General features: G+C 34.6%; 1 protein-coding gene across 1 annotated transcript in view; it reads left to right on the top strand.

Moving 5' to 3' along the window:
* The window catches only part of LOC146402866 (uncharacterized), an 805401-nt gene that overhangs the window by 708925 nt on the left and 77763 nt on the right, over nucleotides 1-18713 (top strand). Inside the window, exon 9 of the mRNA XM_084965716.1 lies at nucleotides 5890-6057. Within this exon, the coding sequence (XP_084821842.1) occupies nucleotides 5890-5918 (29 nt within the window). The 3' untranslated portion in view covers nucleotides 5919-6057. The remainder of the gene's footprint in view (nucleotides 1-5889; nucleotides 6058-18713) is intronic.

Below are 18713 nucleotides of genomic sequence, written 5' to 3'. Positions count from 1 at the left end.
ACCTGTATCACTCACCAAATACTGCCAAACTATCTCAGTTTTTCAGCTCACTCTCCTTCACTTCTTCCAAATATTTGAGAGTGCTAACCACTTTTTCTAAATCTCCCCTTTCCCTTCTCTTGCTTAAAATATGTATGTCCTACTTCTGTTATCCCTCCATATTTTACTTTTTGGTCTCATTTGCTGGTTGCCACTGGATTTTCTTTACCCTAAATGTAATATTGTGTGGATCTGTCTTCATATTTCTTTCCTTCTAATTTCTTTCTTTTTTTTTTTTTTTATCTTTTGTCATTTTAGGGCCACACCTGCCGCATATGGAGGTTCCCAGGCTAGGGGTCTAATTGGAGCTGTAGCAGCCGGCCTGTGCCACAGCAACAATGCCAGATCCGAGCCGCATCTATGACCTACATCACAGCTCAGGGCAACACCAGATCCTTAACCCACTGAGCAAGGCCAAGGATCAAACCTGCAGCTTCACAGTTCCTCGTCAGATTCATTTCCCTTGCACCACAATGGGAACTCCTCCTTCTAATTTCTATATCCTCTTCTTTGACTATCTATTCAGTCCCATAGTTTCAAACTATTGTGTAGCCTCTCCTTTAAATTATTGTTCTTTATTTTCCATTTGTCCTATGTAGCCCTACATGATTATCCTATATTAATTCATCTCAATATAGCTAAAATCTGTCTCATTATCCATACCTTCCAAACTTGCTCTTCCTTACTCGTTCCCAATCTTTATGAATAGTATTTGCATAATCTCCAACACCAAGGCTCAAAATCTTAGTGCAGCAGTTCTCAAAAGGAAAGATACTCTCCTAAGGGGCATTTTGGACATTTGTGGTGTGTCATCATAGCCTTTTGGGTTGTGGTCATCATGAGAATTGAGGGTTACCAGTACCACTTGTGTAGGGACCAGAGATGCTACACATGATGTAGATCAGGGTTCCCATGTCCCCCCAAGATTGTTTCACACCATGTATGAATTTTAGATATCCTAAACATTCAGATAGGTAAAAAACTGTTCTGTTTGAAATTCCTTCAACCTTGAATCAAGCTCTGTTTTACATTAAGTATGAAGAATTTTTGGCAGTTTCAATACATGGTAAATTTCCAGAAATTCATACACCATGTAAATTGTCCTTTTTCCTGAACATGCCAAAATGTTTTCTTCATTACAGAAAATTATATTCCTGTTGGCAACACAGCTCAGTGTTTGAGTCACCAATACATAACTACTCTGTAAGTCAGCATTTGTAGCTGTTATATTCATAGCGATTATTCATATGGGTGCAAACATCTGTAGAATCATTTTACTCATTTATTCATTCATTCATCCACCTATTCAAGGCATAACAACCCTCTTATGCCTTCCCAAATTAATCATGCTGTGGTTTATATACTGAAGTACATTTTTCTAAAATTAGTTTTCTTTTGGAGTTCTCTTGTGGTGCAGAGGGTTAAGAATCTGGCATTGTCACTGCAACAGCTTGGGTTGCTTCTGTGGCCAGGGTTCCATCCCTGGTCTGGGGTCTACCACATGCCATAGATGTGGCCCCCCAAATTTAAAAAAAAAATTAAAGCTATTTTTCTTGAATTTCTCTTTTTACATGTCACATTTAAAAGATTATAGTGATTTTGCTTAACAAATAGATGCAGGTAACTTCTAGGTATCTAGAATTCTTATTTCAGGATAAAGAAAAGGGAGTTATTAGTAATATTTTTATATACAAGGAATTAAAAAGTGTTAGCGTATTCTCTAAATTCTTCCTCTACTTCATCTACTAACATAAAAACATTTGCCAAATTCTATGCTTTTTACTTCATAAATATTCTTAAGTATTTTTTGTGGATGACTCTATCTCAATGTGTATGCTCTTAATCTCAGCGCTCAGTGGCTTCTTAATTAATCTGTTTTTCTTGAAAGATATTATACAAATATGTGTTAACATATATATGTCAGACTGACAAACTCATATTTTATTTTTTCACTTATTAGCTATATCTTTATTTTTTATATTAAAAAGAATAATTCCTGCCTAGCGATAATGATGTTGTTAGAAATCAATAGAGAAATATACAATGTGTATAATGCATAATAATAAATATTCACTTAACATTAGTTTCTTCTCCTAGTTCTATTACATATATATTATGATGATCATAATATTCTGTATTATATAATGTTACATTGATTGCAATATTAAATATCATTGTCAGGCCATGTGACATGATGTTAGGGTTAGAAAATATAGTCAACACAATTGAAATATATCTTTCAATGTGTGCACTAAAGGCCCAGCTGTGCATGTACCTACAGTGCAAGTAATTGAGAACTCCTTCAGTAACGGGTATTAAATGACCTCAGGAGATAAATCCTCATTACTTCTTCAATAATATTGCAGATACATCTGGTACTGGATATGAACAAAATTTTCTTTCCCATCCAAGCTGCCATTTCTACTGAATGTCAGGAGCTTACTTATTTTCAACTTATTTTTTTTTTATGAACTATATTTCCATTCAATTTCTGTTCACCTGAAATGGAAATATGAAGTACTTATCTGGAAGCAGGACTTTTCCTGCCTCTTTATAAATGGAACTCTTCTGAAAATTAATGCAGTACCCTAAGTTAACAGCAGTAATATGAATGTCGATGTGGATGCTACATAAAGGAATAGGGAACATAAGTCGTTTTTATTATTAGCATTATTTGTAAAGCCCATTTCAGAAGATTGCTTATTTCTTCCAGTTGGACTTACTTATTTTAAATATTCACCTGGAAAATAAGTTGTCAGAAGGTTAATTCAAAACCACAGTGCTGACCAGTTTTCTAAGATGACTTCCTAAAATGTTAATAGATTAGCTCATTTATATCAGGAATATTCCCCAAAGGAAATCAGAAACAGCTATAGAAAGGAGTTCCCATTCTGGTGCAGCAGAAATGAATCTGACTAGTATCCATGAGGTTGTGTGTTCAATCCCTGGCCTCTCTTAGATCCAGTGTTGCTGTGAACTGTGGTGTAGGTCTCAGACACGGCTTGGATTCCCTGTTGCTGTGACTGTGACATAGGCTGACAGCTATAGCTCTGATTCACCCCCTAGCCTGGGAACTTCCATGTGCTGCAGGTGTAGTCCTGAAAAAAAAAAAGATTAAAAAAAAAGAGAGAGAGACATTTTACGATATATAAAAGCTGAGAGTCACAGCTTACCATGTTGGACTCAGCAAGCCAACGGTATAAGAAATGCTAAAACATTTTTTTTTCAGGCTAAAGGGAAATTATGGATAGTAGTTGGGTTCTTAACCTACTGAGCCACAATGGGAATGCCCAAGAAAAGATGCATTTTAAATATAGTCACTGATAGCTAAATAAATGGAAAATATATACTATGCCAAGAAAAAAAAGTATGGCTGTATTAAAATTAGATGAATTATACCTCAAAAGAAGAATTATCATATATGTATACACACATATATGTACACATAAACCTATATGTATACATATATATGCACAATTCATGTCTCTATTTAGTTGTATGTATATATAATACACTTGAAAATGCATGAAGCGTCTCTCTCTCTCTCTTCAAACAGACTTCAACATACATGAAGCAAGATATGGAGAGAAAAATATCCATAATCATAGTTGGATATCTTAGTACCATTCTTTCAGTAAGTAACTGATAGAACATCTAAACTAAAATTAACCAACTAAATCTAATTGATACAGAATATTTCACTGAACAACTACAGAATGCACATTCTTTTTAGTGTACACAGAACATTCACCAAGATAGACCACCTGCTGGGCCACAAATATCTCTCACTAATTTGAAAACATTGATTCTCAAAATGGAGTTTCTTTGACCATAAGATAATTAAATCAATTAATATTTAATAAATAAAGATGTCTGAGATATATGGAAAATCTTTATTTTTAAAATAAACAATACACTTTTATATGAATCAAAGGTCAATAAAGAAATGACAAGGGAAATTAGAATATATAACAAGCTGAATGATAATGAAAATACAATATATCAAAATTTGTAGTAGACAGCTAACCCAGTGTTTAGAGGACAATTTATGCTCTAATTACTTATAGTAGCAAAAAAAAAAGGTTTAAATTCAGTATTACAATTGTCCACCATAAAATAGGTAAAAAGACAAAAGAATTCTAAATCAAGGTCAACAGAAATATGAAATATAATAAAAAATGTGAAAAAATTTGAACAAAATCAGTGTCATAAAATACAGATATAACAGAGGAAAGTAACAAAGGCAAAAGTTTGTCCTTTGATAAAATTTATGCAATTAATAAAAGACTAGCTATGCTGAGAAAGAGCAAAAGAGAAGCATATAAATGAACAATATCAAGAATAAAATTGTATTCATATATAGATCCTACAGATATTAAGAGGCTAATAAGAATATTTTATTATGAACAACATGAATCTAATTAAGTCGACTTAGATCAAATGAACAAATTGCTTGAACAGTGTAGCTCAGCGAAACCTGACACAAGTTGTTGAAATAGAGACTATGAACAACAAGTATATATTAAAAGATTTGTTATCAAAACCTTCCCAAAATGACACTGCAGATCCACAAGATAGATTCTTGTGAATTCTATCAAATACTTAAAGAAAGAAAAATAGCAATCTTCACAATATATTTTAGAAGACAGAACACCAGAGAACACTTCCCAATTTCTTTATAAGGCCAGCATATCTCTGATATCAAAATCTAGCAAAAACATTTTAGGAAAAAAAAACTACAGACCAGTATCCCTTATGAACATTGCTATAAATTTTCTTACTATATACTAGCTCTCCAAATCCCAAAACAATACAAATATATCATGGACAAGTTGGTTTTATCACAGTAATGCAACTTTTAGGTTTAACTTAAATATCAGCAAATCTCTTCACTACATTTAACAAAATAAACTCCCCCCAAACAGCATCGTCTCAGTAGCTGCCTAAAAAAACTGGGTGAAACCAAAAACAACGTATATATAATCTCTGTGTAATGCAGAGCCTGGCACATGGGGGTGCTTGATTAATGTCAGCAGTTGTTGTTATTAAAAGTGTTGCACTTATTTTAATACGACTTTCAAAATGAAATCATATTTTTAATGAAGGACCAGCTTTCAAAGAAGCTAATGAGAAGAGTGAGCGGTAGTTTAATTCTGAGCGGTATTAAAGACAAGTACTCTGATTCATGGACACTGGCTTTCAGCTCATGGGTAACAAGAGGAATCTGCACTTCACTTCATCCTCACAGCAGCATCCAATATTTTTACAGTGATTATTATGCGCTGGGCCAGGAAGCATAGAGAATGTGCTTACCTCAGTGCCTGGCAAATTGTGTTAGCTGAATCCGAATTTACCTCTAGAGCCCATAAATGACTAAACTACTTAGGAGATATAAACTGATGAGTGAAAAAAAAAAAGCGAAGTAAAAAAAGACGAAAATCTAATTAATAAGAATTTGCGAAAGAGCACTATGCATGTTATACCCGTTTTCTGTTTTATGCTCAACAAGGCACTTCAGAAACATTATCAGGATCTTTGTTAATACTAAGCTGATTTAAAGCAGAATTTTTGAAAGCCTTCAATATGCTAATGTGCAGTACAAATCTTCAGAAGCTGACATAAAATTAATCATTTCCTGTATGTTTCCATCCAAACGTTATTAACTTCCTAAAGGACCAGAGTGCCATTGAGTACAGCTTAGGAAGTGTTGCATTGAAAAGCTGTGAGGTCTTTAGGAGTATGGTCTGTGTTTCAATTAAATCTGTATCTTCAGAACCAAGCATGAAATCTGGCATCCTATAAATGTTTCTTTAATTACTTTTCCCATTTATTATTATTCTTGCTTTACAGATGAAAAAATAGATGCTCAGAGAAGATAAGTGATTTGCCAGAGTCAAGCAGTCAGTGATAGAGATGGGATTTAATTCTTACTTGCAATCTTCTGCCATGTGAACTCAAGGAGTCAGGCTTCAAGCTGGAGAAAGACATGGGGCAAAAATGGTACCTGGCCAGTGATTGGTAAGTAGATGATCTTGTGGTGTTACTACTCCCTGGCGGAGTGATTTAGAGCAAATTATGTAAACTTTCTGGACTTTACATGCTTCCTTTGCTATGAAATAAAGGAGCAATTAGATTAGTGATTTTTAAAATACCCCATAACTTTAAAATTCTCTAGCTTATTCTGAGCGTGAAGGAATGACTGAGGGTACATTGGTGACAAAGGTGAACAAAGTAGTTTCAGGGAGTTCCCTTAGGGCTCCCTAAACCCTACTGGGTTAAGAATCCTGGCATTGTCACTGCTGTGGCTCAGGTTATTGCCAAAAGTTTCAGGTATCTGGGGAGCAACTTGACACTTCAATATTAGTATCCATTCACAGACTCCCCAAAACTGAGCACCATCACCAGTCATCTTGTTTTATTAATATGGCTTTTTAAAAACATATTTATCATTACTATTATTATTAATAATAATACTTGCTTAAGTTAGAAGAAGATTTTCCTTTCTCAAATTTTTTTCCTCATTTGGAGTTCCCATTGTGGCTCAGCAGTTAATGAACCCAACTAGTATCCATGAGGAGGCAGGTTCGATCCCTGGCCCCACGCTCAATGGGTTAAGGATTCAGTGTTGCTGTGAGCTGTGGTGAGCTGTGGGTAGGTCGCAGACATGGCTCACATCCAGCATTGCTGTGGCTGTGACGTAGGCTGGCAGCTACAGCCCCGATTTGACACCTAGCCTGGGAACCTCCATGTGCCGTGGGTGCAGCACTAAAAAGACAAAAAACAATTGTTTCCTCATTTATTTTCCCACTTTATCCTTCACTTCCTGAGGCAGGAAGTGAAGGCAGACATATCTGGCTGTATCTACACCTTTAGGACAAATGGAGAATTTGCACTAAGGCCCCCAATAAGCAAAGTTCAGGGTCAAGGTCTAGTGACTTCCAACCTTATGTTCTTTTTCCAAGATTACTTTTCCTTTCTCTCACTAATATTTAAAAATATTTTTCTTCTAGATTTAGCTTTCTCACCTTTAATTTTGCTCAGGGATCATGATCTCTATATAACTGGAGCCAGAGCTTCTTATTTCTTTTCAGCCCTGGGGCTTTCTTCTTTAACCACAGATGATTAAAACATCTCTCGGCTCGTGGGGATGGTCCTTGTAACACTACTGTAAATGCAAACTTCAAATCTCCTGTAATGAAAATGCCTCAAACCTCAACTCACAGATGAAGAAGGTATTATACCTTGCAACTAAACTAGAGATTTAATAATTCAGTCTTTAAACGCAGTTTTCATACAAATGATTTTTATCTCTTCTCAGCAGAGTAAGGGCTAAGAAATCATTTCAGGCTGCAGATTCATTTGTCAGGCACTTAAGGGTAAAGATGGTATTGATGGAAGAATGTAACTACCAAACCCTTAATAGATTAATTAACACAATAATATGAAATGATTCTTAAATGATTTATCTTAAATGAATAAAATTATGCTCTTTATGTGATAGCATGTATTCTTCAACAAACTATCAGTAGAGTACCATCTTTGGCCAGACTTTGTGCTAGGTTTTTGTTGATTTAAAGATAAGCCAGACAAAAGGAACAAAAACATAAAAAATCTTTAGCCTCAGAGTCTCCACTGTCTAATAAGAAGGAGAGAAAAGAAACAAAGTTTCATATTACTTCACACCGTTAGATTCTGAGTGAAAATAACTGATATATGTAGACAGAAGACAGCTCCTGTATATCAGGGTCAGATTGGAGAAGTAATGCCCAAATGGAAGTCTTAAAGAGGGGTGGGAAGCCATCAGGAACTGGGTGGGGAGATGATAATACCTTACGTAGGTTTTAGCATTTGGAAAAAGCTTATCACTTTTTGGATAACAATGGATATTATTTATTAGAGCTAGATCACTGGTCATGTGGAAGAACAGTACTTATTAAAGACAGAAGAAAAGTAAATCATAAATGGAACTGCATGCCAAAAGAAATTTAGATTTTATAAGATATTTGAGAAAGATCTCTCTGGTGATTGTGTGAGGAAGCTTGGCTTGAATGGATTAAAAAGAGTAAATAAAGGATTTTCCCGAATTGTGAATATGAACAGAAAGATACTTACTTTGAAAAGGAATACTTGAGAGAATGGAAGTTCTCTTTCAGACAGGATAGTAAACATCCATGTGAAAGTATAGAAAGTTGGATACACAGGTCTGGAATTCAAAAGATAATTATAGCTTGAAATTATAAAATTCGATTTCATCAGCATATGGGTAAAATTTCAAACCAAGGACTAGTGAAATCACCTACAGGAAAATAGAAATAGAAATATTCCCAGGACTTTACCTGGGACTATATATGACAAAAATGATTCTTTGGGGAAGATAATTGCTGTTAGAGACAACGGGGCCTCTTTCCTTCCTTTCTCTTACAAGATATCTTGTTCAAAGTCTTGCAAATGTTCCTCTGTAAGAATAAAGGTATTACTTAAATGTGGTGACAGTATTTTCTGGGTTGGAGAGTGAGAAGAAGATAAATTCTGGCTAATTTTGATGTGGCTATTGTTCCTTCTCTTCTTCCCCCAGACACCTTGAATGGTAAATGAAAGGTTTACTCCTTCGGGATTAGGATATGTCTCTCTCCTTTTAGATGGATGGTTTCTCTTCTTCCTATGTGACCGTGAGGACAGGGACTATTTCCTTAACCTAGGAAACCTGAGGACAGCAGCTTAGACATTCTCTGTTTGATGAACTTCATTTTGCTGATTTAGAGATATTAATGTAATGAATCATACCCGATATGGAAATAAAAGCTTCATAATACTACAAATGGAATATTACTGTAATATTCCGTTTGCAGTATTCCAGACCACCACTATAATCATGGTCCTAAGTGTTTTTCTATGACCATGATTTTCCATTTTTGATGCCACTGTTATCAGCCATCTCTCACTTTTTTCCTGTTTTCTCTGCAATATGGAGGGCAATTTACAGACAGTCTATAAGAATGTATTCTGATTAGTCATATATCAAATGTCTTAAGAAAGTCTGCTTTATCCCATTCACTATCCTTGACTGGACTGATTGATTTGACTGAAACAAATGGAGTGTTCTGATTGACCAACCCATGAAGGATGCATGGTTCATATCATGACTGGAAACTCTGAAACCTCTTCTGGGGAAGGGGTGGGGACAAAGACACAAAGGCAGAAAGGGCAGTCATAACAATAGATGTTTTCTTTACCATAACCCAGGAATGTAGTAATCTCGATTTATGCCTCTTCTGGGCTTTGGCTTTGCTACTCTTTTGCTTCATTGATAAATAAAGCAGTAACCACCTACTTTGTTCAAATTATAAAGAATTCAAAAAGTTGCATGGTTGTTAATGTAAATGAAGCATGCTGTTTCTGACCATTCCTAGAGAAAAAGCTTATTAATATGAATAAAACAGTATACATATGGTATGAATTACTCATCCATTTAAACCTCCTCAGTGTATGTGTTTATAGATAATAATGGAAACCTTCTCAGGATTCATGTTCTTAGTGTTATTAAGATTTTATAGATGAAGTTAAAATTCAGAGAGTGTAAGGTGTAGACCCAATGTTATGGGAATAGGTAACAAAACTAAAACCAAGAGTCTCTCCATAGTTTCATAGGTAGCTACGGGAGAAAATAAGACTTTAACATGTTAATCAATACAATCATGGAAGTCTTTTTGGGTAATATTTTTCAAATTATTAATGAATTTTGACATAATAAAACCTTCACTATTTCTGTAATCTTTTTTAAGACCTTCTCTCTGATTTTTTTTTTAATTTATTCTTGGTTTCGATTAGCAAGTAAATTTTGCAAAGTAAAGATGCTGGTATCCTTGAGCCCATCCACCACTCCTGGCCCAGAATCTTCTCTTCACTTGCTTTCTGCTGAGTAAAAAAGAAACAGAATCCAGGCCTTTTTGTTTATTTATTTATTTATTTATTTATTTATTTTGGTCTTGATCACACTCAGGCTATAGAAGGCAGACCAAGGACTAAAAGCCTATACTCATCTGTAAGGGCAGAAAAACAAACCAAGTTAAATGAGAGGGTATTAGGGAAACACAGTAAAAACGAAACCAGAAGAGGTTTAATCTTGTAAAATACATATATATTTACTGTCACTCTGAGAATTTGGTTTATTTGATAGCTTGGATAAATATTTATGTATTCTGCATTCTGCATTTGAATTTAACATAAAATCAGTTTAAAATATTCCCCATTGCGGCACAGCTGACAAATTGAATACTGAATAGGATTACTGCTGTAAGGCAAAGCATTCTGCTAGTTTGCTTTAGGTAAAATGATATCCTCATTTGAGTCTGCACATCAAATATATCAACTTTTTATCAAAAGACCAGTTTGGAAGACTTCCATTTTCAAATTACTTCTCTTCTCCAAAAAGCCAAATATTTTGGGTTTAGTGGATTAGAGTAATTCCAGTCATTGTAATTCCAAATATTAAAGGGTAGAAAAGAAAAATTATCTTCCTCTCAAATAATGACTTGCATTTACGTGAAGCTTTGCCATTTTTAATTTGCTTTGACGTAAACAATCTCATTTGAGTTTCCTTTAATAAACCTGTTTTGCAGATGAGAAAACTGAATCAGTTGCTTAAAAGTATACAATTAAGTTGAGGTGAGACTAGAGCCTGTATTTGATATCTTTTCTACTCTTAGTTTAGGGGTCTTCAGCTATTGAATTTTCTCTGGTATTTTTGGAGTACGACACTGAAAATTATAAATTTTGTGACAAATTAATACAACAGCTTAAGAATGAAGGAAGGAAAGGAGGCAGTGAGGAAGGATTTGTTTAAAATGACCATTTCATAAATATTAAATATAAATTATGCAGAAGATAAAAAGCCTATTGTTTTTCACTCCTTAAGACAGAAGACACGTAGCTGTCTGTAGCTGTATTATGATATACAAGAACAATCCACAAGCCCTTGAGCAGGCTCTTTCTCGGTGCCAAGTCCTTCACAACACCTAGAAGTTACTTTCAGACAAAATATATGTAGTTTATTTCATTATTTATAGGTTTAAAAAATACTACATGTATGACATGCCAATAAACGTTCTTCTCCAGTTCACTAATTCTACAATAAAAGCCTCGTGATTCTATTAGCAAAACATTCCCAAGCTGGTGGATAGAGGTCTCGGGGAATAGTACAGACGCTTGCTTATCAAATTGATCTTGATTATAAATTAAGAAGCTGTTGAAGCACAATAATTATTTAACATGCATAGCTACTTCATTGGAAAGGGAGAGAGTCTCTAGACTCTTCAATTAAGTATAGTTTGAGTTTGAGGAAACCTTATGTTAAAAACTAAGTTTTCTCGAGGTAGCACAATATGGCTGTGATATAACCTCTTAGGAGCATTTCAAAAGGATAGAATTTGTAATACAGAGGCCTAATTCATTTTTATAACTTGAAACTTTTATCAATGAAATGTTCATAGCAGAGCTTATCATTAGTAGTTACTGCTAGTAAAGTATATTGCTATAGCCCTGATTTCATAGGCACAATAATATAGTATCATTAAAAAGGGGGGAAAAAAGAAACTTTTTTATGGTAAGATTATTTATTTAGCATGTTGTTTAAAATATTTTATGTATAAGAAAGTATGATTTCCAATTATTAGATAATCTTTTGTGGTCCAGATTTATGTAGACACATAATTGAAAGTAGGAAAAAATCATAGATTAAGGGACAAAATTCAATGTTCAATTAAGGACTGTATTTTCAGGTAATTCATGTATTTATTTTTCATTCATCAGCTCTCTATTAAGCTCTTACTCCACTGAAGTTACTGTGCTTGAGGTCGCTGGCACCTGGCAATCTCAGTCTCCTCATAGGGTGGCCATGTGCAATGGGAAGGGCTGTGGCTTCAGGGTCTGAGAACCAGAAATTAATTTTCTTTTCTACCCTTTATTATCTGGGCACTCATGCATACATTACTTGATCATTCCTGAGACTATTTTTCATCTGCAAAATAAAAATATAACAGATGCATCATGAGTTCCTAAGAATTAATTGAGATACTGTCTATAAATACCTGGCAGATCACCTCATTCACATTTCAGCAGTTTTTGAACCCCTGCTGAAAAAGGTGAAATTGAGGATAAATATATGCCGATAAAAGTCCTTTTATTGGACTTTTCCTCTATCAGATAGTGAGTTTCTTAGGTGATCAAAGAGTTGTGGTGGGTGTAAGTGGCTGTAGATTTGTGAGGAAATCTGAAGAATTTTGGCATGCAAGTTAACCAAATAGAGCCGAAGACCAGGATGCATGGAATCATAAAAGTATTTCATGTAAAGATGTGTGCTGGAATAATTTAGAAAGTATTTTACAAGGGTAAATAAACAAAAAAACCACATTTATTTGTATAAAATACTTTGTTAAACATACCTTAAGTTTGGAGCGCTTTAAAACACATATTCGAATTTAAGGACTGTTAACTAAGGCAACCCAAGTTAAAAGATAATGAGACTAGTATTTTAGGAGCTTTGTCTTTGCCCCCTAAGTGTCCCCCTCAATCACACTAGGCCCATTCACCTCAAAAGGAAGCTATCATCCTTATTTTTGTGCTAAGCACCTTCTTGAACTTCTCTATAGCTTTTGCCACATGTAAGTAGGTCTTACTTACTTATCTATTTCATGTGTAGTAGCTTTAAAGAATATATAATTAGTATTGCCTATTTTTAAAAATTTTTATTGATGGAATTACACTGTGTAGTTTTGTGATATATATCCCTCCCAACATCGTGTTTTCAGAAATTAGATCAACCCAGTTCATAGCTGTAGTTCATTTATCTTCATTGCTAAATGTTATTATACTGAATGAATTTAGCACAATTGTTCATATATCCTACAATTGATCATCATTTAAAATGATAAAATTTATTTTCTATTGCAAACATTTCTGCCTTGTAAATTACTTTCTTCTGTACTTGTACAAGATTTTCCCAGTGTGTATACCTAGGAGTGGAACTTTACCTGTTCAACTTTAATAGATACTGATAGACTGTCTTCCAAAGTGTTTGCAATAATTCACAAGCGATGCTCCAAATAACTGCCAACACAGAGTGTTATAAAGCTATGTGTTATTGAGACATCAACATATACTTCTGGGGTTGCTAATGAGCTTGAGCACCTTTTTGGGTATTCAAAGGTCCTTCATGTCTCTGATCTTTTTGTTTAATTTTAATTGGTTATTTCTTTTTTTCTTGTTGATTGACAGGATCATAATGTTTTATTAGTTATCCATATTGTGAGAATTTTCTCTGTTCTTAGCTTGTACCTTATGATCTTTATGGTGTTTGCGATAATCAGGAGTTATTCATTTTAATCTAATATTAGACTTTATCATTCTTTTTTATGATTTGCATTTTCTGCTTTTTGTTTGTTTTGTTTGTTTAATAAACTTTTTCCTGCCCTGAGGTCATAAAATGTCCTATAATAATTATAGGGGGTTTTCATTCCCATTTAAATCTTTTTTCTATCTAGAATTGATTATTGAATAACATAGAGATTTAATTTGATATTTTTTCCCCACGTGAGTAAGCAATGATTCAAAACCATTTATTTCTTGGAAACATTGATCTGCATTGACAACTATGTCATAAATTAAATAAAAATTTTATATGCAGATGTGACCATTTATGGACTTCCTATTCTGATCCATTTTTTTTCTAGAATTCTATTCTTAAGCCAATATTATACTATTAAAATAATTTTAACTTCATAGTAATTTTTGTTATCATAAAGAAAATCTTCTTCAGGGCTGTTTTTGACCTTTTATGCTTCCAAATAATTGAAAAATCTAATTGTAGAGTTCTACAAAAATCCTGTGGGTATATTGTTTACAAATGATCTAGAGAGAAGTGGCATTTTTATTTCAGTGAATCTAACTGAAGAAATGGACACTTCTCTATATTTAGATTTTCTATAACATCTTCAGATATTTTTCATGAAAGTCAAACTTTTAAAAAAAACTTTAGATATTATGATTTTCCTACGTACAGATACTAAATGGCTTATTTAGTTTTCAGTTTTTAAATTGAAGTATAATTTTAGTTTTTTATTGAAGTGTAATTGATTTAAATGTCATAATTTCTGCTGTACAACGAAGTGATTCAGTTATACACTAATTGGTTTATTTTAAATTTCATTTTTTGATCAGTCATTGCTTTTATTTTGCATATTTGTTTGAAATCCATTATCCTTTATTTTATCTGTGAATTTATTAATTTTTTAATACATTTTATTGGACTATAGTTGACTAGAAGAATTTTATTAGTTTCAGGTGTATAGCAAAGTAGATTAGGGAGTTCCCGTCGTGGCGCAGTGGTTAACAAATTCGACTAGGAACCATGAGGTTGCAGGTTCGGTCCCTGCCCTTGCTCAGTGGGTTAACGATCCGGTGTTGCCGTGAGCTGTGGTGTAGGTTGCAGATGCGGCTCGGGTCCCGCGTTGCTGTGGCTCTGGCGTAGGCTGGTGGCTATGGCTCCGATTCGACCCCTAGCCTGGGAACCTCCATATGCCGCAGGAGCGGCCGAAGAAATAGCAAAAAAAAAAAGTAGATTAGTTATGCATACACAAGAATCCATTCCATTTCAGATTTTTTTCCCATAAAGGTTATTACACGGATTGAATAGGATTTCCCTGTGCTATACAATAGGTCCTAGTTACTTATCTATTTTATATATAGTAGTGTGTATACGCCAGTCCCAGCGCCCTAATTTATCTCTTCCCTCTCCCACATTTCCCCTTTGGTAACCATAGGTGTAGTTTCTAAATCTTTAAGTCTGTTTCTGCTTTTAAGTTCTTTTGTATCATTTTTGTTAGATTGCACAAATTAATGTTAACTTTTTTTGGCTGCACCTGTGACATGCAAAATTTCCTGAGTGAACTAGTGCCACAGCAGTGACCTGAGCCGAGTCTTTAACTTCTAGCCCTCCTTAATTATTTTTAACAGAAATCATATTATCTCCAATATCTGCAATATTGATTTTTCTTTTTTTTTTTCTTAAACTCTTCTGTCTGGAACCTCCAGTGCAATCTTAAGGAAAAGTGGCAAGCATGTGAGATGGGGATTCTTGATCTGTCCTGATGCTAAAGAAAATGATTTCAACATTTTATCTTTAAATATAATATGTTCTCTAGATGTTTTAGTAGGTCTCCTATAACAGTTCAACAGAGTTCCTGTCTTTTTATTTTTATTTTTGATCTATTTGTTTTTAGGTCTTAAATGGATGAATTTTTTTGTAAATAACTCATCCTTACAAAGGGTAAGAACAAAGCCTTCCATAATCTGGTCTCTATTATCTCTTTCGTCTCATTGCCTACCTCACTCCTGCCCACAACTCCAGGCCCACCAAACATCATTTTCACTCCTACAATCCTCCAGACATGCTGCTGCTTCTTTTATTTGTTTATTTATTTTCTTTTTAGGGCCACACCTATGGCACATGGAGGTCCCCAGGCTAGGGGTCAAATCAGAGCTGCAGCTGGCCTATGCCATAGCCACAGCAATGCAGAATCTGAACTGTGTCTGCTGCCTGCACCACAGCTCTCAGCATCATCAGATCCTTAAGTCACTGAGCAAGGCCAGGGATCGAATCTGTGTCCTCATGGATGCTAGTCAGATTTATTTTTGCTGAGCCATGACAGGAACTCCCAGACATGCTTCTATTTCAGTGTTTTTGTTTGTTGAATCCTCTGTCCTTTTCCCAACATATCTACAAGTGTTACCCCTTCCACCTTCAGTTTTGGTTATTACTAGAAAGCTTCCTTCTCAGTAATGCACTCCCCAATACTCCACTTAAAACTGCAATTCTCACCCTCACCCATCTGACAAGTCCTGTCTTCCTTCTACAGTGTACCTTTGCTATTAGAATGTACTGGTAACTTTTTGTCTTGTTAGTGTCTTATTAAGGGAAAATTTCCTCTTGGGTATGCATCTCTGCTTTCACAAATAAATCAGCTGAGAACTTAACATTAGAGGTAAATAGACTTGATTCTGTCTTCCTTGTTAAATGCTTATTATCACCCTAGGTAAATTCTCTGAGTGTTCTTTGTCAAAAGGGGAAAATAATTCAAAAAACTTTCAGTAATATCCACATATCTGGGATTATTTATCTGTGGAATTTTGCAGCCATATCTTCTGATTATGTTTTTTCCTACTAGGCACAAAGGCTGAATCATGGTGTTAATTTTTTTTTGACATTTCATCTATGAGATAATGACTCTAAATTATAAAAGTACATAGGAATAGTTTCTTTCCTAGTTAAAAAAGATTATATGATGTATAGAATAACAAAAAGTTATTTTTTAACATGAATCAGATGGATCAGAACCATGTTTCTATGGCTACTAAGATTCTTGAACAAAGAGATAAAACAAGCAAGTTCCTGAATGTTATAGTCTCAGTGAATTTTTTTTTATTTTACTGGTGATAAGAGCTGTCTTTAATTTAAAATGGAGACAGAGTAATAAATTTTAATTTATTTGTCAGTTAACTATATGGTGGTAAACAAAAGCTCACACTTTTGGTTTTACAAAAAGAGAAACTAACATTAAGTGGGTAAGAGGAAGACTGTGGCCAGACTGGCTTGTGAGCTCTCTTTCATCCCACTGCATTTGCTAAAGACTTCTCAGCATCACCAAGACTATAGAGTGAGACAAGTGAGGTATCCAGCCCCCCAGGCGTCTAAGGCTTGTGCAAGTACAGGATTGGCTCCTAAGAATGAGTGCCCCCTTGAACTTTGTTCCCTAGATGTCTCTCTTGCTTCACTGCAGTTTCAATCCTACTTCTCAAACTCCCTGACAGCTCAGTTCCACATAAGATCTAGCTTCCCATTCACCAATATACACCCTTATGAAACTTGGAAGTAAGAAGTGATGTAGAGTCCCCTTCCTGGGAATTCCTCTGTTTCTATTGGCAAATAAGGATGAGGAGTGTGGAATTTTTTTATTAGTTTTGTCAGAGGTTTCAGTAACTGTTCCCCACATTTGCAGGCACTTAGAGGAAAAATGAAAGAAATCTGCAGAACATCCAATTCTTTGGCATGAAACCTAACTGCAATAATGTGCTCCTGAAGCTAGTAGTTGAGCTGGTTTCTTGTTTATTTAGCATCTACAGCTGAGGTGGTAGAGCCTTAGAGCTGCGAGTTTGGTGAGAACATCTTTACCTCCTGATGAGCAGAACTGGAGATAAGAGAAAGAACTGGAGATAAGAGCAAGGAGATCAGAGAAGCAGTTCCCTGACTCCAAGGCATCCTGATTGCAAGGAAGCAGTTCCCTTAGTGGCCATTCTTGGATGGTGTCTGGAAGTAACTTAGATGCTCAGCTTATAGCTGGTCCTCCAGCTCTTCCAACAATCTTCTTAGTGCACCATTTATTTTCTGGTTATCTGATACCTGCAACAGATCATTAACTGATACAGAGAATAAATGTTTTATCCTAGAGGAAACAAAAGACTGAGATGAGTTTTCTGATCTAATGCCAGAACTATCTATAAATAAAATATTTACTCAGGAAAGTTATTTATCTATCTATTTATTTGTTTATTTTTTACTTAAGACGAAACCCCTTTTAATGTCTCCAAGTGGTTCTCTTGCATTAGAATTAAAAAAAAATTACAGTCATGACAGGTATAAAATAATTAGAAAATTTTTGGCTTATAAATATTTCATTATCTTGGGATAGACCATGATGAAAGATAATACAAGAAAGAGAATATGTATATATTATGACTGGGACACTTTGCTGTACAACACTGTAAATCAACTACACTTTAATAAAACTTTTAAAAATTAATAGAAAATTCAGTATTATTTTTAAATCAAGGCTAAGGTTGTAAGTATGCATGGTAACATCATCCTTGTAGGTTTTACCTGAGCTTTAAATTTTTTTTCATTGGTTTTTTTTTTTTTTTTTGGCCAAGTTTGTGGCATGTGGAAGTCCTCAGGCCAGGGATCAAACCTGAACCACAATAGTGACCTGGGCTGCTACAGTGACAACATCAGATCCTTAACCCACCGCACCACCAGGGAATCCCTTTTTTTTTTTAAATTGAAGTATCATTGGTTTACAATATTGTGTTAGTTTTAGGTGTTTATCAAAGTGACTCAGTTAACATATACACTTATTCTTTTTCATATTATTTTCTTTTTGTTCAATGAATTTATTACATTTATAGCTGTACAATGATCATCACAATCCAATTTTATAGGATTTCCATCCCACAACCCCAGTGTATACCCCCACCCCCAAACTGTCTCTTTTGGAAAACATAAGTTTTTCAAAGTCTGTGAGTCAGTATCTGCTCTGCAAAGTTCATTCTGTCCTTTTTTCAGATTCCACATGTCAGTGAAAAAATTTGATGTTGGTATCTCATTGTCTGACTGACTTCACTTAGCATGATAATTTCTAGGCCCATCCATGTTGCTAAAAATGCTCTATATATTTATTTTTAATCATTCATCATGTTAAAGATATGGATACTAGTTTGAACAGATAAGAATTCACTTTGAATCATGCCAATAAATCAATTAAGCAATCATTCTTTATCACTCGCATGAGTAGAGCACTGATCTAGAGTCTGAGAGATGAGAGATTCAAAAATGACAAAGCTTATTC

The sequence above is a fragment of the Sus scrofa genome, chromosome 6 (assembly GCF_054392235.1).
Source record: "Sus scrofa isolate SSC_HxYL_T2T_F1_AM1 chromosome 6, Sscrofa_HxYL_maternal_Yorkshire_Landrace_v2.0, whole genome shotgun sequence".
Lineage (NCBI taxonomy): Eukaryota > Metazoa > Chordata > Mammalia > Artiodactyla > Suidae > Sus > Sus scrofa.
This window is presented reverse-complemented; position numbering and strand designations above follow the sequence as displayed.